General features: G+C 53.2%; 1 protein-coding gene across 1 annotated transcript in view; it reads left to right on the top strand.

Moving 5' to 3' along the window:
- LRRC27 (leucine rich repeat containing 27) overlaps positions 1-25,044 on the top strand; it is a 41,851-nt gene that overhangs the window by 2,037 nt on the left and 14,770 nt on the right. The window contains 6 exon segments of the mRNA XM_088020107.1: positions 1,073-1,203; positions 5,485-5,543; positions 11,015-11,149; positions 14,041-14,410; positions 15,397-15,543; positions 18,135-18,231. Coding sequence (XP_087876233.1) covers positions 1,073-1,203; positions 5,485-5,543; positions 11,015-11,149; positions 14,041-14,410; positions 15,397-15,543; positions 18,135-18,231 — 939 coding nt within the window.

Below are 25,044 nucleotides of genomic sequence, written 5' to 3'. Positions count from 1 at the left end.
TAGCGCAGAAACAATATCGCAGCAGGTCCAGCATCGGGGGCGCCTGGGGGCTCAGTCAATTGAGCGTCTGACTCTTTTTTTTTTTTTTTAAAGATTTTATGTATTTATTTGAGAGAGAGAGAGAGAGAGCACATGAGAGGGGGGAGGGTCAGAGGGAGAAGCAGACTCCCTGCCGAGCAGGGAGCCCGATGTGGGACTCGATCCCAGGACTCCGGGATCATGACCTGAGCCGAAGGCAGTCGCTTAACCAACTGAGCCACCCAGGTGCCCCTGAGCATCTGATTCTTGATTTCTGCTCAGGTCTTGATCTTGGGGTTGTGGATTCAGGCCCCGCGTTGGGCTCCACGCTCGGCATGGAGCCTACTTAAAAAAAATTTCCCCATAATCGTGTCCTGCTGTGACTGTGGACTCACGCGTGTACCTTTTACACGGCTGGAGTCAGTGCCACGCGTGCTGACGTGGACCTTCCCTCCCTCATACACCTCACGACAGCGGATGGCTTCTGTGGAGCTACTGACGGTAACCGGGGTCAGCAGCCACGGGCCGAGGCAGACAGCTATTGCGCCTGTCCTTTAGTTTCCTTGAACTCTAGGCTTGGGACGAGTCCCTGGGACCAGACTCGGCTCTTGCCGTTTGTCCACTGACCAGAGTTACCGCGGGCTGCCTGTGACGGGCGCTAGGGAAGGGGCAGGCCCAGCGGAGCCCGAGAGGCACTGAGTGTGGGGCCCAGGAAGGAGGAGAGGGACAGAAACGCTTGGGGAGTCGGTCTGGTGTTAAGGGTATTTGCAGAGAAAATGTGGTGTGCAGCAGTGGAGGCTGAGCCGTCAGCCATGAGGGAGCCGCGGGGCCAGCCCGGGAGTCACGCTCCAGCCCCAAAAGCTGGGCAAGGGACCCTGGTACCTTCCTCTGTGACTCCTGTCTGCTGTTTAACCTATCTAAGAGTAAGATATGGGCTTTCTTTTCACTTGATATGTATGAGTGCAAAAGCCCGTGGTTCTTCTGGAAATGCTCTAGGATGTATCATGTTTTAAAGTGTAGTTGACAAGACATTCTTGTTTCTTTTCCCTGGAAGCGATTGCATCTTCAAAGAAATGCCCTCTGTGAGATTCCTAAAGATTTCTTCCAGTTACTGCCAAACCTCACTTGGCTGGACCTCCGCTATAACAGAATTAGAGCTCTTCCTTCTGGGATTGGGTCTCACAAGTAAGTTGTATGTTTGTATTTCCAGATTTTAAGAAACCATCATGTGTTAAAATGTGTGAGTGCCTGTTCTTTTTCTGCTTAGCTCCAACTCCTGATTGAATTTTGATTTCAGTGTAGAAGCATTTAATGCTATTTTTAAAGCCAGCTAATAGATGCGGTGGCTGAATATACCAAATGCACATAACTATAGTTATAATGTAGGATATTTAATAGCACAAAGAATGCCAGTAGCCACAGTGCCTTTGCGGGGCCAACAGTGAGGTTTTCGCAACACCCGGTTCCAGCTCTGACTCTCATCATGCGAAGCTGCCGGAAGGGTTGGGCATGTGGCTGATGACCTACAACCAGCCTCTCTGCTCCTGAGGCCCTGCAGGTACCTATTAGTTTCTGATAAATAACAAGGAATGCTTTCCATTTTGGAAAAGCTGGAAACCCCAAAGTAAGGAATGCCTGTTATTGGCCACATTCCCACCTCTCTGATCCCGGGGTTTCCTGGCACCCCCACGTCTGGGACAAATGCCGTGCCTCCCTCCTCCTCACGTGGCCCTGGCCGGCAGCCCAGGGTCAGCCGGCCTCCTCGGAAGAGCCCCACCTCCTGTCCTGACCTCAGCGCCTCCAGTTCCCCATCCCTCCCTGTCAGTGTGTCCCGACCTTTTGAAACCCTTCTGGTAAACACTGTAGGATCCCCTTTAACGTGAGTGCCTCCTGGGCAGAGGAGAACACACACAGGCCATGGGGGTGTGCATGGGGCAGATGTGGGGGATGGCGAGGGGGGCTGTGTGCCGGGACCCAGGAGGGACCGGTGGCCACCCTTGCAGGCCGGGCTTGCAGTGTTGGGCATCATTTTGAAAGAGCTTGGGAGTCACGGAGGGTTTGAATGGAGAGGGGTGGAACTCGACGTGGCTTTGAGTTCACTCTGTAAGGAGAGGGTAGTGGGCCGCTGGTGAGGAGGCAGCGGCCTGGGCAAAGCTGACAACACAGAGCTGCAGGGCACTTGAGAGCCCGTGGGTTTCGGGTTGGATGTAGGGCGTGGGAGGAAGACAGTTATCCAAGGGCAACCTCTTGTTCCCACATGAGCAACTGTGTCTGCAGAGAGCCGTGTGGCCGCCGTGAAGCAACAGACTGGAGGTCTGTATAAGGCCCTTCACTGGCCTGACCCGTAGCTCACTGTTGTTCAGAGTAATTTGTACGAAGTGAGTATTTTGTCACATGTCACAGTGAGAGAAAATCTCTGTGCATTATTTGTGCCTTTTCAGGCTCTGCAAGGAAGCAGCTGATTTCTGATGCTAAGCTGGGGTCTCTGGCGGGGGGAATCAGAGCCGGGAGCCGCCTTCCTGGAGCTCCTGGGGTTGTTGGGGTCTGCAGAGCACATCGCCTGCCGTGAGTTGTACCACTGGACGCACAGAACCGTGTCCTTGGCCCCAAACAGGGCTGTGTGGCAGGTGGCCGAGCCTTCCCTGGACCTGCGCCCGCCTTGTCCCATCCAGGTTGACGGCCTCTTGAGACTTCTGAGCTTGTGGTTCAGGTGGGCTGGGAAGGCTTTGTTCTTCCCAAAGTCCTCATCTTCTGTGTTGAGGATGATTTAGTGCTTTCTGTCCATAAGTTGTGGCGCTCATACAGCCCAGGAGACGGATTGCTACTCAAAGGGTAAATAAACAAAAGCCCACTCCCCAAGCACTGCTCTTTCCTATAAAATAAGTCCTCCAGTTTTGATTTTGCCAGTCAAAGCCCCCTGCTTAGTATTGTTTAAGATATAATTTTGCATGTGATTTATGGCCCATTATATCATTAAAATTAGATCAGCTTGCTGAAGAGCTGAAACACATTAATCAGAAATGTTAAGTAATTATGGGCTTATTAAAAGCCTTAAACTTTCCAAAAAGCCTAATTAAAGCAATGCCAGTGTTAATGTTCTCCCCCCGCATTGTCTTGGACGGGTGAGCTTGTGAGCAGAGAGAGTGAGAACATGCGTACGTCAGTATATATGCCTCCTTAAGCCAGCAGCTGTGACTCAGCTCGTGAATGTGTATGTCCAGTGGGAAGTCGCTGACATAACCAGTGGATTACTGATAGGATTTATGGGGTCAACATTTATCAATTTATTATTCAAAGTGTGCACGAGAATATTCAAACAGATCATTGCCCTGCTATGCTTTCTGGTGGATGGTTGGTTCCCGTGGTCTCCGCCCACTACAGTGGACCCCTAGGCCAGCACGCCGGTGGGTGGGGACGGCCTGACCGACAGGACCTGCCGTTGGGGGAAGTCCAGGGCACCTGCCCACCCGCCGCCCAGTCTGCAGCCTCTGTCCACCTTATGCAGAGCAAGCGCTCACCCATCCCTGGCCTGTTTTTTGTATTACACAACTAAAAGGGGCTGAACCAAAAAGCAGTAGTTGAAGTGACAACGTTGAAATAATTCACCTTTGTGTACATCAAGAAAAGTTTAATCTATAAAGTCTGTTCCTTTAAAATTTCAAAGAAAAAGGAAAATCCAAGGGAGTAAATGGAAAGAAAATTGCTAATCCTCAAGTAATCTCATTTTCCTTTGGGGTTGCCAATCCAAAAATTAAACTTAATTTAGCTGGAATAATAGAACTCTCAATTGTATGTCTGTGAAATTGTCTTTTTCCTTTCAAATCCTGGGGACCCTGGTCCGTTGTGATGTTGGATTTTGTTTTTTTCACCTTCGAAGGTGAAATGAGGCTTGAGATGGCCTCCCTCCCCCCACAGTGTTGATTCATTTCTGGGACTTGTACGTGTGCTCAGCTGCTCCTCTCTTCCTTTGGGGAAGGAGGGTTGAAGCTGGGGGGCACGGCTTGGACCCCACTCCAGCCACTCGGCCCCCCTGCTGGTTTCCTGGGGCTGCTGAGGTCAGCGATAGAGGAGAAGGCAGCTGGGGGCTTTTCCCCAGGGGCTTGTGAGGTCTTCCCCCCTGTGGCAGGCAGCCAGCCCCACACGGTCAGCATCCCTGCATGCCCGGCCCGCCGACCCACTCTCTGCTGTGGTGGGGTGTGCTGGCTGGCAGACCTGTCCCTGGAGATGAAACAGCACAGTGGATTCAACAATTCTCCCAAAGTCCTGGGAGGCCCAGGGTGATGCAGATACAGAGTGGCCAGGGTGGGAGGGGCCCTGCCCTCTGCCCGGACGCCCATCCTGTGGGCTAGAAATACGGTATTTGTGTTTTTTTATACCAGATTTCAGCTGGTGGTCCCTAAAAGGTAAAGGAGAAAAAAATTGATCCTTAGTGCATGATACAGTCTTAAGAATTAAATGTGAAAAACAAAAGAAGCAGAATAGGGCGCCTGGGTGGCTCAGTTGGTTAAGCGACGGCCTTCGGCTCAGGTCATGATCCTGGAGTCCCGGGATCGAGTCCCGCCTCGGGCTCCCTGCTCGGCGGGGAGTCTGCTTCTCCCTCTGACCCTCTTCCCTCTCGTGCTCTCTCTCTCTCATTCTCTCTCAAATAAATAAACAAAATCTTTAAAAAAAAAAAAAAAAAGAAGCAGAATAGGGTAAAGGGGGCAAGATAGAGTTTAACACGATATATTCATTTTTCCATATCATTCAGTTAGTTACTTTTTAGTGGGCACCTTGTATCCTATCCGCGGTATATTTTTGTGGGAGATTTTATAGGAGATGTTACTAGGTGTTAGTAGGGAAGGGATCTGGAGTCAAAGACATGGAGAAACACCCCTTATCCCTCCTTGCCATGGTCTGAGACTTCCCAGAACCCTTCACTACGAATTATTCACCCCCAGCAGGGTGGGTGTGCAGTGCAGCAGAAGGCTTCCAAGCATTTTGACCAAGGAAACTTGCTCACAGGGCATGTCAGAATGCTGGATCCCTCACTGCACGCCTCAGGAAACGCTGGAGATCAGCAGTCGGAGCACCAGTCCCCCTGTGGGGCAGTGTTGCCCCCAGTGGAGATTTGGCAATGCTGGGACATTTCATGGTTGTCATGGCGTGGGGAGGGGGGTCCTATTGGACTGGTGGGTAGAGACCAGGATGCTGCTGGACATCCCACAGGTGCAGGACAGCCCCCCCAACAGAGAATAACCTGGCCTTGAGTGTCATTGTGCTGAGAAAGCGGTCCTGGCCCACTGCTGAGCCCGGGGGCCACGTTTGCAGACATCCGTGGGCCACACGTGTGACAGCAAGCGTGTGTGCCTGCATTGACGGTGTCCCCTTAAAGAGGCAGCAAAGGAAGAAATTTGATGGTATATTTTGGGATGGTCATTTCATTTTCTGCTTTTTAAATTATATATTTTTTGTTTTATTTTAAAGGCATTTGAAAACTTTGCTTTTAGAAAGAAATCCTATCAGAATGTTACCTGTGGAGCTGGGTAAGTGTTCAACAATAAAATAAAAGCTGGTTTTAAAATGCTGCCTTTTTAAGTTCATGGAACCTGTAAATGGGAACATAAGGCAAGTCATAGGGGGCGAGCTGGCTTGTACTTAAATCATCCCTTCTGCTTCCTCCTTCCCGGGCTCTCAGATAGCACACCTCTCAAGAGCCGTTAATGTTGTAATGGATATTCTACATAGAAGGAGTGGCACATAAACATAGGGTAAGAAATAATAAAAATGAAGGGCTTTGGAGCCAGTGCACAGCTTCCGGAAAGTAGGCCTCAGTGCTGCTCTGGTCATGATCTCTCCTTTGTCCCTCCCTCCCTGGGAGCCTGAGGGTCCGGGCTCACCCTCCCCCTGCTTTCCTGGAGAGCTTGGCCGCTGACGGCTCCCTAGCAGTGCATGTTTAAAGGGCCCTCCTTTTGAACTTTTCATAAGTTGAATCATAACCAGTATGAATTCCTGGTGATATGCAGTTTTGGCTCAGCACCGTGCTGTTGGGGTTTATCCATGGGGATGTGTATAAGTGTAGTGCCTTCATTTTTATTCATTTTCCCTGCTCTAAATAATGAGGAGGAGGAAACAGAAGACGATGTTCTCTGTTCTGCATCTGTTTGTCTCACAGATTTCTGCTCTTTACTATCTTTGTTTTTTTAGGTTTGATTTGCTGTTCTTTTTCTAACCAATTGAGTTGGAGGCTTAGATCACTGATTTTTTTTAAAAAAGCCTTTATTTATTTGAGAGAGAGAGAGGGAGCAGAAGCAGGGGTAGAGACAGAGGGAGAGGGAGAAGCAGACTCCCCGCTGAGCAGGGAGCCCGATGCGGGGCTCCATCCCAGGACCCTGGGATCATGACCTGAGCCGAAGGCAGACGCTTAACTGACTGAGCCACCCAGGCGCCCCCTTAGATCACTGATTTTAAACCTTTCTTTCCTAAACTATGCAGTCCCAACTATGATTTCCCCCTAGTGCTGCCTTGGCTGTGCCCACAAACCTCAACATGCAGCATCTTTATTGTCACTCAGCTCAAAATATTCTCAAATGTACTGTGACCCATGGGCTCTTTGTGTTTTGCTTCACTTACACACAATGGGAGATTTTCTAGTTCTCTTCCTTCTGTTGAATGCTAATTTAATGCCACATGTACTGTGTAATTTTGGTTATTTGAAGCTTGTTCAGGTGTGCTCTCTGGCTCAGGATACATTCTGTCTGGTAAACATCACCTGGTGCACTAGAGAAGCTTGTGTATACCCAAGTTGTTACTTGATGTGATGTTCTGTGCATTGAGTTAATAGGTCAAGTTCCTTAATCATAGCGCGTTCAGATCATCTACATCCTTTTTTGTCTGTTTATTTTGTCAGTGCCTGAAGGACTGTGTTAAAGTCTTGAACTATGTGCATTTGTCTGCCTTTCATTTTAGATCTGTCAGCTTTTGCTTTATGTATTTTGATCTTGTGTTATTGGTTGAATAGAAATTTGGGATTTTTATATTGTTATTTTTGTTACTCTGGTGTGTGTAGTGGTACTGCATTGTGGTTTTCATGTGCGTTTCTCTGATGGCCAGTGATAGAACTCTGTCACATGCTTATTGGCCATTCGTTATGTATTAGTGTGGCCACTCCAGCCTTCTGCTTACTCTTTGCATGGTATATGTTTTTCATTCTTTTACTTCCAACCTGTCTGTATTTACAATATATTGCTAGTATTGTAGGATCTATTTGGGTTCACTTTTTATCTGGTCAGACAATCTCTGCCTTTTTAATTTTTGTTTTTATTTTTTTAAAGATTTATTTACTTAATAAGGGACAGAGAGAAAGCATGCATGTGCATTTGCACAAACGAGGGGGGGGGCAGAGGAGAGGGAGACAAGCAGACTCTCTACTGAGCAGGGAGCCCAAGGTCATGATCTGAGCTGAAACCAGGAGTCGGCTGCCCGACCGACTGAGCCACCCAGGCGCCCCTATTTTGCCTTAATTCTTAAGGGATATTGCTGATCTAGAAATATGGGTTGGATTTTTTTCATCTAGGACTTTAAAGAAGTTCCACTGACCCCAGGTGTCAGAGATCATTCATTCTTTGTTCTTCTTTATGAACTATGTTGATTGGCTCTGGTTACTTTCAAGATTTCTCTGTACCTTTGCTTTTCAACAGTTTGACTAGGAGGTACCTAGCTGTGGCTTTCCTTGTATTTATCCTCCTTGGAGTTTGTTGAATTTATTCAATTTTTAAATTCACATCTCTTGCCAAATTTGGGACATATTTTGGTCATTAAGCCTTCAAATATTTTTCTGCTCCTCTTTTCTTTTTTTACCTATTTCTTGGAACTTTTGTTATTGTCCCACAGATCACTGACCTTCTGTACATCTTAAAGGTCATTTTTCTGCTCTTCAGAGAAGATAGATAAACATCTTCAAGTTTATGAGTCTTTCCTATCATCTCCGATTGGCTGTGAACATTGCCTAGTAGTTTTTTTTCAGATACTGTGTTTTCAGTTTTAGAATTTTCATATTTTAATAGTTCCTATTTTTCTACTGAGAGTTATTTTTCCATTTGATATAAACATATTTTTCCTTTAATAATTTTTTGGATTATATCTAGGACATTGTGATAGATACATTGTAGAGATTCTGGATTCTGTTACAGTCCTCTTTAGAGTGTTGGTTTTTTAAAAATAGGTAGTTAAGTTGAAAGGACTGAGATAGACTCGGAACTCTGGCGGTGGGCAGTAGCTATGGCCATGCTGCTCACAGCCTGTCCAATGCGTGGGAAGTTCAGGACTGTGCCACGGATTTGCACACAGAACATGTGCACGGAGACAGAAGGCTCCACTCTGCAGCCCTCTTCTTTCTGGAGTCCACCCTTCACTTTTTAGCTGCTCTGGTAGCTCTGTAGGCTGTCCTCTGGCACTGCAAGTCACTACAACCGTGTGGTTTCTGTCTGTTACAGCTGCCCTGTGCGGTGCAGAAAGCCATACAGATACTATGCGCTTTGTGTCTTTCTCTTCTTGAAGCTGTTGTTCCCCCTCTAGTTTCTGCCTGCTCTTCATTTCTGTCTTGCCCAGTTTCTGCAAACTAGCAGAATCCCCTCACTGTACCACGTGTAGCGTTACTTAGTGGTTCTCTAGACACCCTGTGCATGTCCTTGACCGATGACTCTCTGCAGAAGTGAGTGCTCTTCCCATTGCCTCCTCCCTACCTCTGCGCTATTGTTTTCATAGATTTTGCTTTTATGTCTTGCTATAAATCCAGCAGATACATTTATTTATTTTGTCAGTATTTATTTATATTTTCTTACATCTTTACCCTTCGTTTTTTGAAGTTCCCTGCTTCCATCTGGGATGACCATCTTGGCTTGAAGATCTCTCTTTGTGTTGTCATTTAGTTTTTTGGTAATGAATTATTCCCAAGTTTGATTTTCTAAAAAAGCATATTTACTGTTCCATCATTTTTGAAGAATATTTGGCTGAGTATAGGAACTCAGATTTCATTTAAAAATGTCTTTATTACGGCACCTGGGTGGCTCAGTCGTTGGGTGTCTGCCTTCGGCTCAGGTCATGATCCCAGGGTCCTGGGATTGAGCCCCGCATCAGGCTCTCTGCTCAGCAGGAAACCTGCCTCTCCCTCTCCCACTCCCCCTGCTTGTGTTCCCTCTCTTGCTGTGTCTCTCTCTGTCAATTAAATAAATAAAATCTTTTTAAAAAAAATGTCTTTATTGTCTTCTGGCTTCTAACCTCTGTTGAAAAGTCAGCTGTCAGTCTCACTGCTTTTCTTTTAAAAGGGATGTATCTCTTTTGTCTGGCTGCTGAAAATTCCTCTCTTCATGTTTAATTTTCAGCAGTTCACCTGTGATGTGCCTGGGTGTAGCTTTCTTTGTATTTATTTTTTTGGGGGCTTCATGAGCTTCTGGAATCTGTTTATTGATGTCTTTAGTCAGATTTGGAAAATCCCTGGCTGTCGATGTTATTTCTGTAGGTCTGGCTTCTTTCTTGTTCTCCTCTCCTCCTGGGCCTCCAGTCACATGATGTTGGGATTTTGATTCTGTCCCATGTGCCTCAAATGAGCTATTCTTTTCCCATGCACTTTTCTCTTTGTTCCAGTTTGCATTACTTCCTGTTAACTTGTCTTGGAATTCACAGATTCTGTCTTTTACCATTAAACTCATTCATTTAGTGCAGTGGTTGTCAGCTGGTCCTGAGGTTGCGTGTGTGGTGGGGAAGGTTTTCAGTTACGAATTCATTTTAGTAATTGCTGCAGTCCAGTTCAGGTGAACCACTCTTCCTGCATCAGATGGGAATATCTTCATTTCATCTGTGTTTCTGCAGGACAGTTTGGGTAGATCAGGGCACTTGATCCACAGGACTTTTTGGCCCTCTGAACATGTTCCCTGTCGTCCGGCCTCCACTGTTTTGGCTGGAAGCTGCTCTCGCTGTCCCCTTGTATGTCATCGCCTTGTTTCTCTCGTGCTGTTTTCAAGATCCTTTTCTTTGTCTTTCAGTGGTTTTGATGTTTCTAAGTGTGATTGCCTTTGGCTTATCTTACTTGGTTGTGAACGTCCGGGAAGTTACACTGATGTCTGCCGCCAAGCCGGGCATGTTTGCACGGTGTCCTCACGTAGCGCTCTGCTCGCCGCCTCGTTCTCTGGGGCTCTCGCTGCACTCCCGCGGGTCAGCGTACGTGCTGCTGTTCCACAGGCCTCCGCAGACTCCTGATTTCATCGTTCTTCGCTCCGGCCAGCAGACCGTCACTTGTCTCTTCTGCCGTCTCGTATGTATCTGCTGTTGGGTCCCTCTGGTGCATTTTTCATCCCGGACTTTGTAACTTCAACTCTAGAACTGCTATTTGGTTCCTTCTTATAATTTCTGTTTTTGTTGACATTCTATACTTGTTGAGTCATTTTACCGTGTTTGTCTTTAATTATTTAAACATGGTTTTCTGCATTCCTTTGAACATATTTGTGAGTGCTTTGAAGTTGTTGTCTGCTTGCTCTGATATCTGAGCCAACTCAAGGATAGATTCTAGTGACTGCTTATTTCCTGAGTATGGGTCACAGGTTCCTTTTCTTTACATGCCTTTTAGGGTTTTGTTTTTTTTTTTTTTTTTTTTGTCATTGTCAAGAAGCGTGTTAGATAATATAGCAACTTTGTATTCTTTTATTTTTAAATTTTTTTAAAAAATTCTCAGATTTTTGCCAGAGGGCTGTTATTGCTGCTTCTATTCGTTTTATATTATTTATTTACTTTTGTAACTAGCCTGGTCTTAATCTGTGCAATCTGCCTTCCCTGCAGGCTTTTTTCAAAGCAAATCTCAGACATCTGTCCTATCATTTACCCAAAATTCTCAAAAAGGTCTTTTTTTTTTCTTTAATGCGCAAACAGTATTCTCTCTTTGTTTGATTCATTTGATTCCACGGAACAGTGTGTGTAGTTCTGGGTTTTTCCTCTCTCGCGCAGGGAATGTGACCTCACACAGGGAATGTGAACCCGAGACACTGCCCTCTGGAGCTCCCCGCTCCGCTCGTGGTGCAGAAGGGACTGGGCTCTCTCCTGGCCTCCCTGCAGATCTAAGCTGCCCAGCACTCTGCCCCCCAAGATTTAACTTCTTGAGGTTTGTGGGACAATTACTACAACAAACTGCATTAGAACTGAAGTTAGTGGTTTTTACAGCCAGGACCGGGGAGGCTGTCTCCTCCTCAGTGACGTCACAAGGCCTCGCACGTCCTCTGCTGGACTCACACCGTGTCCAGGTGTCTTTGTCCACCCGTCAGAGCTCCATACCCTTTCCTGGTTCTGTGCCCATTGGTTTGCATTCTCAGTGCCCAGCATAGAGCCTGTCTAGTGTGGATTTTGGTAGAAATTCACTGGGATAAATCAAATGAAACCGTTCTCACCACCAAGCCGCCATCAGGCACCTGTTTCAGGAATGACCTGGTCCTTCAGACCACTACTTTTTCCTGTTTTGGTGGGTGCTCACTAAACACTTGATCCCATGTTTTCAACGCACGGACCATCCAGCCAGGCATTCCCACATGCTCCTGAGTGAGCACCTAGTCACACTTAGACAAAGTGGAGATAAAAGAGAATTGTAATTGAATGCTCACAAAAAAGTAAGTATTCCAAAAATTTACTTCAGAATATCTAAATTTTTACTACTTAAAATATAACTTCTAGAATTAATAAAATACCTGTATTGGAAACAGCCACGATAGTTATATACGTGGTCTAATCGAAGCGTGTAAATAATTAAGTCTACCTCAGTAAACGTAAGGGGCCTCCAAAGTGATTAGAATGTGCTGCTGTGCTTAAATCATCTTTCTCCCAAATCCAAATAAACGGCCCCAGAACGCCCACTTTGAAACACTGATTGTACTCGCAAGTGTCTTAGTTTGTGTCCCCCAGAAGCAGCTCCCGATTCAGGAGTCAAGGCCCAGTAAGTGATGGGGAATGAGATCCCAGGCGGCAGCGTTGGGGCTGAGCAGGGGGGATGGGGAAAGGAGGAAGCCAGCGCAGGGGAGAAGAGGGGCAGGTACGCCCTGGACGCCAGCGCTTGGTCCTGCTGGGTGCTGGTGAAGCAGGTGAAGCACCACTGGGCCTCCAGCGGTCACGCTTCGCCTCGCAGGTGCCACCTGCATTGACCGGTTCAGGACCAGGATTTACAAGGTGACATTTGTCAAGGGCCACTGCTGAACTCAGGCCCCAGAGTTACTCCCAGCACAGCGAGGGGGTAGGGCGTGCGTGACGTGGCAGCAGCGCTTGGTTGAGTCGAGGGCTTTTCCCCTGGGGTGGGCACACAGCTCTCCAGCCCTGCAGGCTGCCTTCACATGCCAGAGGAAATGCCCAGGCACACGCATGCAACTGGGGGCAGGAATTGAGGCCAGCAGGCTCTGAAATGGTGAAGGCCAAGGGCATGTGACCGCACCAGCGGTCAGTCACGCATCTGTTCTGTCTACTGCCTACCTGTTACTGTGAATCATGAATCTCCATGTTTCCCAAAGAGTATACTAGCTTCATCTCTTAATTATGGTTCAGAATCCAGTGCCATCACTCAGAAACCCAAAGCCAAGAAGGAGTCTATGTCAGCATGACCTGTGACCTAATTCTGTCCTGGGGGTGGGGGGTGGTGCTGCAGGAGGTGGGGGTTACTCGTCCAGAGCTAGTCTGTTGATGAGGGGACATTTGAGCCTAGTCCTAAAGGCAAGAATATTCCTGGCCAATTTTCTTTCGGGTAATTTACCTAGAGATACAAGTGTTTAAAGTCATCAAAAGTATTGCCAAAGAAAAACAGGAGGCATATGGGCCAAAACTTGATTAGAAATAAAGATATTAAAAGATCTAGGGTGGGGGGAAACAAAAGTTTATTTGCATAGATTTATATGGAGTGTGAGGGCCTTGGGACAGAGGGAGCCTGTCCCTGCCCCCTCCAGGCTATCTCTGAAGAGGGAGACTGCGCCCCCCAGGCCTTCTCTGCAGTGGGAGCCTGCCCCCACCCAGGCCTTCTCTGCAGTGGGAGATTGTCCCCCCACCAGGCCTTCTCTGCAGAGAGAACCTGGTCCCCCCACCAGGCCTCTCTGCATAGAAAGCCTGTCCCCCTGCCCCAGGCCTTCTCTACAGAGAGAGCCTGCCCTCCCCCCCAGGTCTTCTCTGCAGAAGGAGCCTGTCCCCCCACAGGCCTTCTCTGCAGAGGGAACCTGCCCCCCACCAGGCCTTCTCTGCAGAGGGAGCCTGCCCCCACCCAGGCGTTCTCTGCAGAGGGAACCTGCCCCCCACCAGACCTTCTCTGCAGAGGGAGCCTATCCACACCCCCAACCTTCTCTGTAGAGGGAGCCTGCCCCCCACCAGGCCTTCTCTGTAGAGAGAGCCTATGTCCGCCCCCCTCCCCAGGCCCTCTCTACAGAGAGAGCCTGCCCTCCCCCCACCAGACCGTCTCTGCAGAGAGACCTATAGCACCCCCCCGCCCCCCCCATGCCCAGGCCTTCTCTGCAGAGAGAGCCTGTCCCGCCCCACCCCCCCAGGCCTTCTCCGCAGAGGGAGCCTGTAGGGAGCCTGTTCCCCGACCAGGCCTTTTCTGTACAGAGGCCTATCCTGCCACCAGGCCTTCTCTGCAGAGGGAGCCTATCCACATGCCCAACCTTCTCTGCAGAAGGAGCCTGCCCCCACCCAGGCCTTCTCTGCAGTGGGAGATTGTCCCCCCACCAGGCCTTCTCTGCAAAGAGAACCTGGTCCCCCCACCAAGCCTCTCTGCATAGAAAGCCTGTCCCCCTGCCCCAGGCCTTCTCTACAGAGAGAGCCTGCCCTCCCCCCCAGGTCTTCTCTGCAGAAGGAGCCTGTCCCCCCACAGGCCTTCTCTGCAGAGGGAGCCTGCCCGCCCCCCCAGGCCTTCTCTGCAGAGAGAACCTGTTTCCCCCCAGGCCTTCTCTGCAGGGGGAGCTGGTCAAGGGGTTTGATTCTGGAGAGCTGGTGTGGAATCCAGTCTGCTATAACAACAGTTTATCCTACTAGTGATTTCACCAGTTACAATGATGAATCTAAGTGAGCTGCCACAGCCCTTGTATTTATCTGAGGAAGAAACTGCCTATGAAGATGCCATTAACTCCCAGGATCAAAAGGGGTTGTTAAAAGAAAAGGCAATCTTTTTCCAGCCTGTTGAGAAGCTAGACCTGAGTGAACTGAGAAAGTCCACGGATTCCTCAGAAGACTGGCCGGCTGAGGAAGAAATCAAGTGCTTCTGGAAGCTGAGGCAGGAGATCATTGAGCATGAACACGCAGAAGTGCTTGAAAACTAGCTCTTAGCGATGGAATTGCCTCCAAATCTCAGGGCAGCGTTAAACATGAAGGAGAAAGAACATTCCAGCCCAAGACATGTGCTCAGGTGAGATTTAGAAGCCATGCTGTATTTCCTTGATCTTTCCAAAGTCGTAATATTATTTTGCAATTATCTTCTCAGACATGAGGCTGTGCCTGCCTATAGCTTTAATGGGGCAGTGCACGCTAAGCCTGGCTTAGGATTGTGGTTGCCCAGAGCATGGACCCCTCGGGGGGAGATTACGCAAGAGAAAAACAAGCCCTCTCTGTGTGCGTGTGTGTGTGCACGCATGTGTCTGTGGACATCAATGCAAAGAGAATACTTACTGGTGAATACAGATCGTACGTTCACAGGGGGGTGAAGCCATTCCAGGGGGACAGGAATTGGCCCCTGGGGGTGCACAGAAGCCTCGTGGTTACTCTGGTTCCCGGTGCCACACAGCTCAGCTCTGTGGATGGCAGGGACACGTGTCCAGTGTATCGGTGGGGGTCCAGCTTCGTGGAGGGGCTGTTTGGAAGAGTGAGTCTGAGAGGCCAGGGGCCGGGCCGTACTGAGAAGCAGATGGAAACCTTGCATTTACCGTGGGAAAGGTGTTCAGGGGTTTATCATACTGTTCTTTCACCGGTTCCAAGGCTTAGAAATTCTGTAAAGTCTGATTAGTGGATGATAACCTTGGAAGTAGCGGAGGCACAGAAGACAGGTGCCTGGCTGTGACATGGCATTGACATTCTCCGCCCGGCCTGTTCCACGCCTGCCATGCAGAAACCCCTCCCTCCCTGCCGTCCCTCAGTTGGGACTCCTCCTGAACAGGGACGGGGGCTTGTCCTGCTGTGTGCCCGCCGGCCTGTCCCGAGCTCCCTGTGAGGCCACTGTTGTCTCGGACTTGGAGCCAGCCTGCAGCCTTTGGAGCAGGAGCCCCGGGCTGTGGGGCCCTGGGAGGGCACTCCTGTCGTGCCGTCTGTCCCCATTGGCCTTGCTTGTACATGTTGCATGTTGTGTTCTTGCGTGGGCCATCTGAGGGTGAGTGTGCATCACAGGGGCTGTGATTGTAGAAGGAAGATGCCCTCCATCAGGAGCATCCTGCCTGCCCTGGTACCATCGCAGCTCGTGGGGCTCCCCACCAGGAGGACCCAGGAGAGCAGGGCTGTGGCCATCTGGGAGCACTGGGAGAAGCAGGTGGTGATGGAGCAGCGGAGACGGTGAGTGCTCATCGGCAGGGCTGCGTCAAGGCCTTACCGGATGCCCCTGCTTGCACGGGCATCTGGGGCCAGGCCTGCTGGCTGTGACTTTTCTGGGGAAGGGTTGGTTTTTGCTCTTTGTCTGGCTTGGTCTCAGGCAGGTGTGGGCACAGGCCTTGGGCCGTCATTGCTCCATGTCCTCTCCACCCCGCCTGCCTTCTTTCCTCTTTTTCTCTGATTTCTTACTCTTCCTTAACCCTCCCTTCCCCTCCTTCTAATCACCTGGCTCACAAGTCTTTTCTAAGGAAAGGTACGGGCTACAGATGTACGCACAGAGACGGTTCACTCTTGCCCCGCCTCGGCCGTGTTGCTGGATGCGGCGGCTTTGGTCTGCCCCCCAGGAGCCTGGCTGGGGCCTGCCCTCCTGGCCGCCTCTGTCCTCCAGCTCCGCCGACTACCCGTCTCCACTGTGCTCTGGGCCCTGGGAGGCCGTCCAGCATGGACCGCATCCCCAGCACCCCAGTGCCCCTCTCCTTCTGACTGGGTCTGGCCAGTGGGCGGCCCCAGCAGGAGGTTGGAGAGGAGGGGGAGAGGGAGGGCAGAGTCTTTATCCCCCCCATGCCTCCCTATGAGTCAGCCTGGGTCCCTCCTCCTGGGGCTTGGGGCGGCTGCAGCCCCTGCCCCAGCACTGGGCTCCTGCTCTGTCCCTGGGGGCTGTCCGCCGCTGCCCATGTGAATAAACCCTCCTCCATCCTGAAATCATCCCGTGTGAGTGTATTTTCTCTCAGGACCCTGATGGGGACAGACTTGCTGGCAAACGCAATGTGTCAGCAGTGCACCTGCTCCCCGTCCCCAAACCAGACATGCTGTGCAGTGGGGTCCGGTCCCTTCGGTGAAAGGAGGGAGAGCTCAGGCCCTCAGAACTGTCAGGGCTCACAATGTTCCCAGCCCTGGGCTGTCATCCGCATGGCAGGGATGCATCCCACGTGTGGCTGACACTTGGGGGTGTGCTCTGGGCTTGCACCTGGAGTCCTGGCCATCCCGGCAGGGTCACGCTGGTCACTGGCCACAGGTGCCAGGCAGCCTGAGCTCAGGCCATCCCCCCGAGGACCCCCAAAGAGGCCCTTGGCTGGAGTGCAGGCTCCAGGGCGGGAGGTCCTGTTGCTTCGCAGGGCACATCAGCGTCCGAGCTAGTGATGGAACCCTTCTGGGGCAAAGGCCCGGGCTTGACGCTGCCCGGGGGGCGCGCCTGGGCTCGCCTCTCACTGTGATGCGCCCTTTCCTTGCTGCAGGCGGGTCCCCCTCCTCCCTCACTTTGGCCCCTTTCTTGATGGCGTTTCCTGACAGTGGCCGCCCCAGCACCGGCCTGTGTGGACCCCGTAGACAAGCATCTCTGCCCTGTGTCAGCGTGAGTCCTGCTCAGTGCCCACCCCCGGCCCAGCTCGCGATCGGGACGGTGCACGGAGGGTGTGCAGGGCGCTGGTGCTTGGGGAAGCTCTGGCCACAGCGGGATGTAGGGGCAGGAAGTCTGCCTCCCCGACACAGCATGGCCGGCTCGGGGGCGGCCAGGATGCCGCACCCCTCCGTGGGAGGAAGCTCTTGAATGTCAAGGCCAGGAGAACGCTCTCTTCTCGGTTTCTCTGCCGAGATGACGTTCCTTGGCCTCCTTGGTGACCGTGTGCAGAGTCCTGTCCTGTGGCTTGGACTCAGCACAGCCTGTGGACCCCCGTCAAGCCAGCTCAGAATGTCACCCCTGTGCCTGTCAAAGGGTGGGTCCTTTCCATCCCATTTCACGCTCAGATGGAGCCCTGTGTCCGGAGGCGCAGCGAGGGGTGAGGTCGTGCAGAGTCACCACTGGATTTGGAGTGTTGAGTGGTGGGGAGCAGAGAGCCCGGCTCAGCTGGGGGTAGGGGCGCAGCAGCCTCGGGGGAGGGCACAGGAGCAGTCTTGCAGGGGAGCAAGGCTGGGGACTCCGGAGTGTGCCAAGGGTGAAGCCCAGGGCCAGTGAGGATTTGCTGGGACCCCATCCCATCCCCAGAGCTGCAACCACAGCTGAGCCAGGGGTGGGTTTTTATGTTCAGAAATTCCGCAAGCATCTGGTGTTGCAGCCTCACCTTGTGCTGCGGGCAGTGAGTCTAGTGGATACTGTTGCAAGGAGGTCACGGTGCAGGGGCGGGGAGGTCACCGTGGTGCAGGGGCGGGGAGGTCATAGTGCAGGGGCAGGGAGGTCACCGTGGTGCAGGGGCGGGGAGGTCACCGTGGTGCAGGGCAGGCCGTGCCGGGAGCATGGCGGTGCCCCGGCGGAGGGGATTTGGGGGACAGAGGAGGCTCACTGTTAAAAGTGAAACTCAAGCAGCTAAGAGGACATTGACTTGTCAAGGATGCCCTCACGTCTCCTGGGGACCTCTGAAGGCCTCTGACGCCCGAACCGACAGCCAGAGCCCGGCCATCTTCTCTGGGGCAGGGTCCTGGTGCCCCTGCTGGTCCCCTGGCATGAAGCCGCGGGACAGGAGCAGACAAGCAGTGCCCGTCTGCCTGTGGGGAGGGCCGGGAAGGGGCTTGGGAAGGGGCTCTGCTTGGGGCGCTAATGAGCTGCATGTCCCCCCGCCCAGAGATGAACGAGCGCTGCGGGAGTGCAGGGAGCGAACCCGGCCCAGGAGGATGGCGGAGGAGGCGCCAAGCAAGCCCCTGCCTCCGCGGCGGAGTCTGGTATGAGGGGGCCAGTGGGAGGCGTACTGTCCAGTGCTGGGGGCACTGCGGTCCCCACTGAGCCGACGAAGCCCGAGGCCAGACAGCAAGCAGCCCAGCCACCTTCTGCGGGCCCTCTGATGGGCCTGCGTCCTTCCCGTGCGAGGAGTCGGGTCTCCGGCCAGCAGGGCCGGGGCGAAACAAGCGCCCCCACCCCGAGGCTGAGGCGTGCCACGGTGTCTCTCTGGGTCTCCTGGGCCATGGTCTCAGCCTGGGGGCCAGGGCGGCGGGCTGCGTGGCCATCCCCTCTGTTCCTGCATGCCAGCTCCCAGGTCGTGTGGGGCACACTCCACCCTGAGTGCCACGCGTCTCCCCTGTGTCTCCCCAGCCCCCCACGGGTCTGAACCCCGGCGTCCAGGGTGGCCTGCCTGCTGAGCACGCCAGCTCCCCTCCCCTGTGAGCCTGTCCTGGAGGGTACGGCGCCTGCTCACACCAGCACCGTCCCGCCATCCTGCGTCTGTGCTGCTGCCCTCTGTGAGGAGGCCGCTGTGGCACACGGAGGAGTCACTTTGTCCACGACCCCCCCCGTTCCCCCCCAGCACAGACCTGCTGTTCACGGGAGGGTGGCCGGATTCGCCGGGCCGTCCAGGACAGCCTCCCCTGGTCGTGTGTCCGCCCGCCGTGCGCTTCCAAGTGTGCAGATCAGTTACGTTGTCGGGTGGCTTCTAGGACTGGGCTGAGCTTTCGCGTCTGGGGTGAGAAACCACGGAAGGGATGTGCTTTCTTTCTGCGCGGCGTACCCGGGTTATGGCGCCCATCCACCTTGGTCCCTGTTTGCGATGCTGCTCCCCCTTGGTGGCCGGGCCATTCCTGGGGGACCCTGGGAGGCCTGCAGAGGCGTTCCCGCACACTTGTGCCTGCCGTCCGCCAGGCGGGCTCTGGTCTGCAGCAGGGGGACCCACTGGCACCTTCCTGTCAGGAATGGAATGATCTGGCCACCTCACGGTGCCCATGTTGCCTTTGTCCATTTAAACAAAGCAATGGTTTGTTACCCTAAAAAAAAAAAAAAAAAGACAGTGGAGCCTTTTTATCCATGTGCAGAATTATGGGAGGACACACACATTTTGGAAGCCAGTGTGGTTGGGACCCCAGGTCCTCAGAGTGCCAGGCGGGGCAGGGACTGTGCCTTTCCCATGGAATCCGTTGGCTCATTCCCTCACCTGAGCTTCTTACGAAGGAGACAGGAGAGCAGTTGGTTCTCTCACACACGTTCTGGACCCAAACCCCTTGTGTTCTCTGCAAACTGTTAGAGCAGCAGCAAAGCCACGGTGGCTTGGGAGGAGACCGTACTCCCCGCCCTACCTTGACCCCTCGCTGGGGGTGGGCTGTCCTCTGCCCCCTGTGTCGTGGGCCACGTGTTCTGTGCCCCGTGTCTTCATGGTGTGCGTCCTGTGTCCCCTCTGTCATGTAAACATTCAAAATCCGTGTTTCGCCACTTTAGGAACAAGACTTGCACAGGTAGACATTCTTAAGAATGCCTTCAGAGCTTTATTATAGCAAAAAACTGGAAACAATTTAAATGCCAGGAGATGGGGTGGCTCTAAGTAAACTGTATCCCAATTTCAGGTTACCCCTCTGGCCGCGGGGAGATGAGTTGGCGTGCTACCTACTGGCTCCAGTGTCTGGAAGAAATCCTTACGAGTTAAAACAGCCCAGGTTGAGAGAGCCAACGAGACGCACGCTGGTCTATGAGAGCATGCCATGGCCTAATGAGAAATACGTTTGTCCCTTATCCCCACACGGCTGTAAAACCCCGTGGGACCTGGGGTGGTGGCGTGTCTTGTTATTCACAATGAGCCCCGGGGAGCACAGCTGAGTTTATGCGGACTAGGGATGCAGGGTGGGCCCTATGTAGCCTCGCCACGTGGCTAGTCACCAGAGAGGGTGTGTGGCTCTGCAGCCTGCCCAGCACCTCGTCCTGTGCGGCTCTTCCGGAAGCTGTTCCTGAGTCACAGCCTCTGTGTTGAGTCAGTGCGTGTGAGCAGCTGTGTCTCTGAGTTCCGTGAGCCACTCTGGCGAGTCATCGACCCCACGGGGTGGTGGGAGCCCTGCTTGGTTGCCGGTCAGCCAGCAGCGTAGGGGGCAGCCTGGCCCTGAGGGACCGAGCCCTCTGCCTGGGGGGCCTGCGCCACCCTCCACTCCTGGTGTCAGGATGGAGTTTGGCTGTGGGCTCCTGAGTGGAGCATTGCCGCACGTGCGGGCAGCCAGCCCAAGGTGGGTGAGGAGGTGAGGGTTCCGTGAGCTGTGGGAGCTGAGCCAGGAGCAAGCCCCCAGCCACTGACCTCCTGCACAGGGTGTGCTTGTGTTGGTGCTGACAGGCACCTGCCCGCGGGGCCGCTTCCCCGCTGCGTCCTCGCCCGCACAGGAGGCTCTCACCTTGCTGGGGCTACAACACACTTGAAAGCATTTGCGGGAATTTCCAAGCATGCGAGATGGAGGAGGGTGGTGCAAGGGCTGGGTGTCCCCCGCAGGGCTCTGCAGACCCTCCCCCCGTGCCCCCTACAGCTGAGCGAGTTAGAGCAAACCCACACGTCCTGTCATTTCACCTGCATGCACTTAATACATATCCTTCAAGGATCAGGACTCAGCACGGCCACGATACAGGACTGCCGCAAAGAGCAATTAGGAAATAAATACTTTCAGCCCACCAGCCAGTCCCTGCCCAGCGCTCCCATGTGCTGCCAGACCAGGCTTCGCTCTTCCCCTGCCCTCCCCTGGCCCTGAGACCGCTGGTTCCGCTCCTGGCCCCGTGCCTGCGCCCCATTGTCACCCAGACCCAGGTCCTGCCTGGAGACAGGACTCTGCACAGGCCCAGCTGTCCCTTCCCAGCCCCGCCCAGGGCCCTTCCCTCCACGAGCCTCCCCCCGAAACCCGAGCCCAGGGTTCAGGCTGGGCAGCATTCTGCAGTGAGTGTCGCTGGTGCCCCCAGCTCCTGGAGGGACATGTGCTCTTTGCCCCCACCAGCCCCTCTGTCCCGGGGTCTCCCCTGACCACCTCATTGTCAGGCCTAGCGAGAAGCTGTTCTTGTCCTCCTTGGGTCAGGCGTCCCCAAGACTGGCTCTGTCCCTGGCAGCCAGGCCTCATGGTCTCGACCGACCTCCCCCTCTCGACGCCCCCCCACCGCCGTCCAGGTCTCTCCAGTCCCAGCCCTCCCCGTCAGGCCGCTCAGCTCATGGCTGCCAGCCTGCCCCCGCCTGCCCTCCAGGGCCTCCTGGATTCTACTTGTCGTCCTGCCTAGACCCTCTTCTCTGCCACAGGGCCTTTGCAGCTGCTCTGCCCTTGCCTGCCGGGCCTCCACTCTTCCGTGAGTCCTCGGAGCACACGCAGCAGCTCTGGAAGGTTCCCTGGCTCCTAGATGTGCACAGGTTCCTGGGCTCCCAACCCCCTGCTGGCCAGGAATGTCCTGGTGCCATCATCCACCGCCAGGCTCCCTCCTCAGCCAGCCTCTGGCTTCTCAGGCCAGACACACAGGATTCACGGTCGCCTGTGCCAGGTCTTGCCTGCTGCCCATCAGCCCGATTCCCCTTCCGCCTGCCCTGGATGCTGAATGGGACGGACCCAGCAAGGGGCCCTCGATGGAGGGTGCACCATTGAGAGTCAGGTGCCCAGTGCACACAGCCCCACAGCACAGCTCCTTGCCCGTCCACGCCAAGGTCCTGGGTGCACCTCTCCTCTGCTGGCTGCCGGGACCCCCTCCCATTACGCAGAGGGGGTCATTGAGACCATGGCCCGGCGGGTGGCGGGCCTTGGCCCTGTTCTCAGAGTTGTAGTAAGGCGCCCTTGTAATTGTGGAGGCTGTCGGCTGGTGTGCTGCAGTATGCTCCTGTTTGTAAGATTCTGGTAAAATACACACCACGCACGTGAGCTCTCCCCCACCAAGCACCCAGCTCAGCGGCGTCCAGCACATTCCCCGTGTTGTGCAGCCAGCCCCACCCTCCAGCCCCGCGACTCTCATCCTCCCAGACGGAAGCTCGGTCCCCATCCCCTCCCCCGCCCTGGCGCCCACCGTCTCGTCTCCGTCTCTGACGGTGCCGCCCCGGGGACCTCACGAAGGTGGGGCACGCGGTGCTGGTCCTTCCGTGTCTGGCTTCTCTCACTCGGCATCAGGCCCTCGGGGCTGCTCCTCGCAGGGCTGAGACCCTCCTCCCTTCCTCCCTTCCTCCCTTCCTCCATGTGGAGGCTCAGGCCCCTTCCAGCTGTGAACCATGCTGCTGGGAACACGGGGTGCAAACGTTTGTTCCAGTCCCTGCGTTCAGTCCTTGGGGGTGCACCCAGACGTGGGATCGCTGGAGCTAACTTCTTGCATGTGGTTAGTTCTGGTTGGAATTAGTTCTAGTTGGAAATATGACTTCCTTGATACTCTGCAAGAAGAAGGGTATCCTGTGATGTATAATTTGTAAACTACATGGAGGTACTGTACACAATCACCGTTGTATTTTATAGCATGAAAACTTCAGAGTATTTGTATAACCTGGAATGACACAAAATTTCATAAATCAAATAGGAAATACAGAAGCTCTGAAACAAAAAATAAAAAATTTTAACTTCCTAAAACTGAAATTTCTAGATGGACTAAAATACCATAAATTCAAAAGATACAGGAACCTATTTGTAACATGTTTTGAGACATAAGGTTACTATCTGTGATGAATGACTACAAATAGACTTTTTTAAATTAAAGAATCCAATAGAAAAGTGGGCAAGGGGCAGTCCCCAGAAGGGGAAAGCTGACAGTGGTCAGCAGGATGGAGGCTCAGCCTGCTTGGGAGCTGTGGGGGTGACGCCATCAACCAGCCACTCAGCAGGGCCGCGTGGGACAGACTGTGGGGACAGCGGTTGCTACAGCATGGGGAAGTAGCTCTTTAAGTTAAAAATGCGAATTTCTTTGAGCTTTTGGTAATTTGTGCTTTGATAGCAGCAGTCCGATCACAAACACCGGCACACAGAGACACACGTCTGTGGATTGCACTGTCCTCTGCAAGGTGACTGTGTACCAGTGAAAGCCAGCCCCGCGTGTCCTCCCCAACAAATGGCTGCATCAGGCTCTGTCCCTGCGCAGAAGGGCTGTGGCCAGCAGGACGCGGGACACAACAGGGCGCCACCCACTCACCTTGTTTCCCACCCTGCCCCTGGTCCTTGCTCTCAGCAGAGGACTGGGTGTCTGGGAAGTCTTCCTCCTCTGTGTTTTGTACAGATAGTAAAATGTAGCTGGGAACTTCTTTCCAAGTAATGTACCTTTATACTAAAAAAAAAAATTAAGTTGCATGTCTGACTTTAAAAAACACCTACTAAATTTACATGTGTTCTTCTCTTCCTGTTGGAATAATGTTTAGGAGAGTCCTCATTATGTAAAAGTGGGCCAGCTCCCGCCCTCCCCTCTGCCTGCCCCCCTCCCCCCGCCTGTGGTATTAAGCGTCTTCTAAGGCTCAGGCATGTGATGACCAGACAGGCCCTGGTAATCCACTTAGAGGTGCCATGGCAGCAGAGACCGTTGCAGGCACAGTCTAGGTAAGCGCTACATTGATCCCACCAGACTCCAGCTGGAGGAGCCCCTGGTAGGAGGTGTTCAGCACCTGCCTCACCTTCCCCTCCCCATCCCTGCACGTGCCCTGTCTTCCCCTCTGCCCAACTTTCTGACACCCTAAGGGGCATGCCTCCTCAGAGACACATGCAGACAGAAGCACAAATACACACAGGTGCAGACAAAGGCGCATTCAGGTACATGCACACAGAGATAGACGGGCACAGGTGCGCGCGCGCAGAGATACACAGACACGTGCAGACAGAAGCACAAATACAGGTGCAGACATAGGCGCATTCAGGTACATGCACACAGAGATAGATGGGCACAGGTGCTCACGCACAGAGGTAGACGGGCACGTGCAGACAGAAGCACAAATACACACAGGTGCAGACAGGCGCATTCAGGTACATGCACACAGAGATACACGGGCACAGGTGCGCGCGCACAGAGACGCGGGCACAGATGCGCGCACACACAGATACACGGGCACAGGTGCGCACACACAGGTGCACTCGGGTATATGGACACACATACGCGGGCACAGGTGCGCGGGCACAGGTGCGCACAGAGATATGCAGGGACAGGCACAGACAAGTACTGACAGGAGCACACAGTTACATGTACACACAGGTACTGACACAGGTGCACGTAGGCACAGGTGTAAGCACACAGGTGGGTGTGTGCGCACACACACACACACACACACACACAGGTCTAAAGCTCCCTGAGGTGGGAAGAGATCAGTCTGGTTCTCAGACTTCATCCCTGAAAGTGGGGGGAAAGTTCGAGATCTCTCACCCCTCTCCACCTGCGGTCCCGTGGATGCTGCAGGTTTTCACTTGGAATCACAGTGTGCTGTATACAAAAAAGTCAACTTTGAAGTACTTCTCTTGGGTTTCAACATTTATTTGTGCGGGTTCGTGATGTCATTGATCTAAGAGCCGTGACTTTATGACACAGGCTCTGCAAGGACCCGACTCCTCCTTCCCCCCCCCCTTGTCAGTTGTGGAGGAGTGCTTACGCATTAGCTTGAAACTCAGCAATCGAAAATATAGTGGCGTCCACTGGAGAGACTTGGGGCCCATCGTAGTGTGTTTTCTGTCTGTTGTGAGGAACAGAACTTCGGGCAGGGGTCACCTTCCAGGCCCACCTGGCATCCCCGTGCCCGGCACCTCTGCGCCCTGCCCCCCTGCCCTCCCACAGCCAGTGGCCGGCCGAGCCTGAGGCGGGAGTGGGTGGAGCGTGGCCTC

Source organism: Eumetopias jubatus, unplaced genomic scaffold, assembly GCF_037043125.1.
Source record: "Eumetopias jubatus isolate StellerSeaLion01/CBP00866 unplaced genomic scaffold, mEumJub1_p1.0 scaffold_17, whole genome shotgun sequence".
NCBI lineage: Eukaryota > Metazoa > Chordata > Mammalia > Carnivora > Otariidae > Eumetopias > Eumetopias jubatus.
Note: the sequence above shows the minus strand (reverse complement) of the source record. Positions and strands in the feature narration are given on the sequence as shown.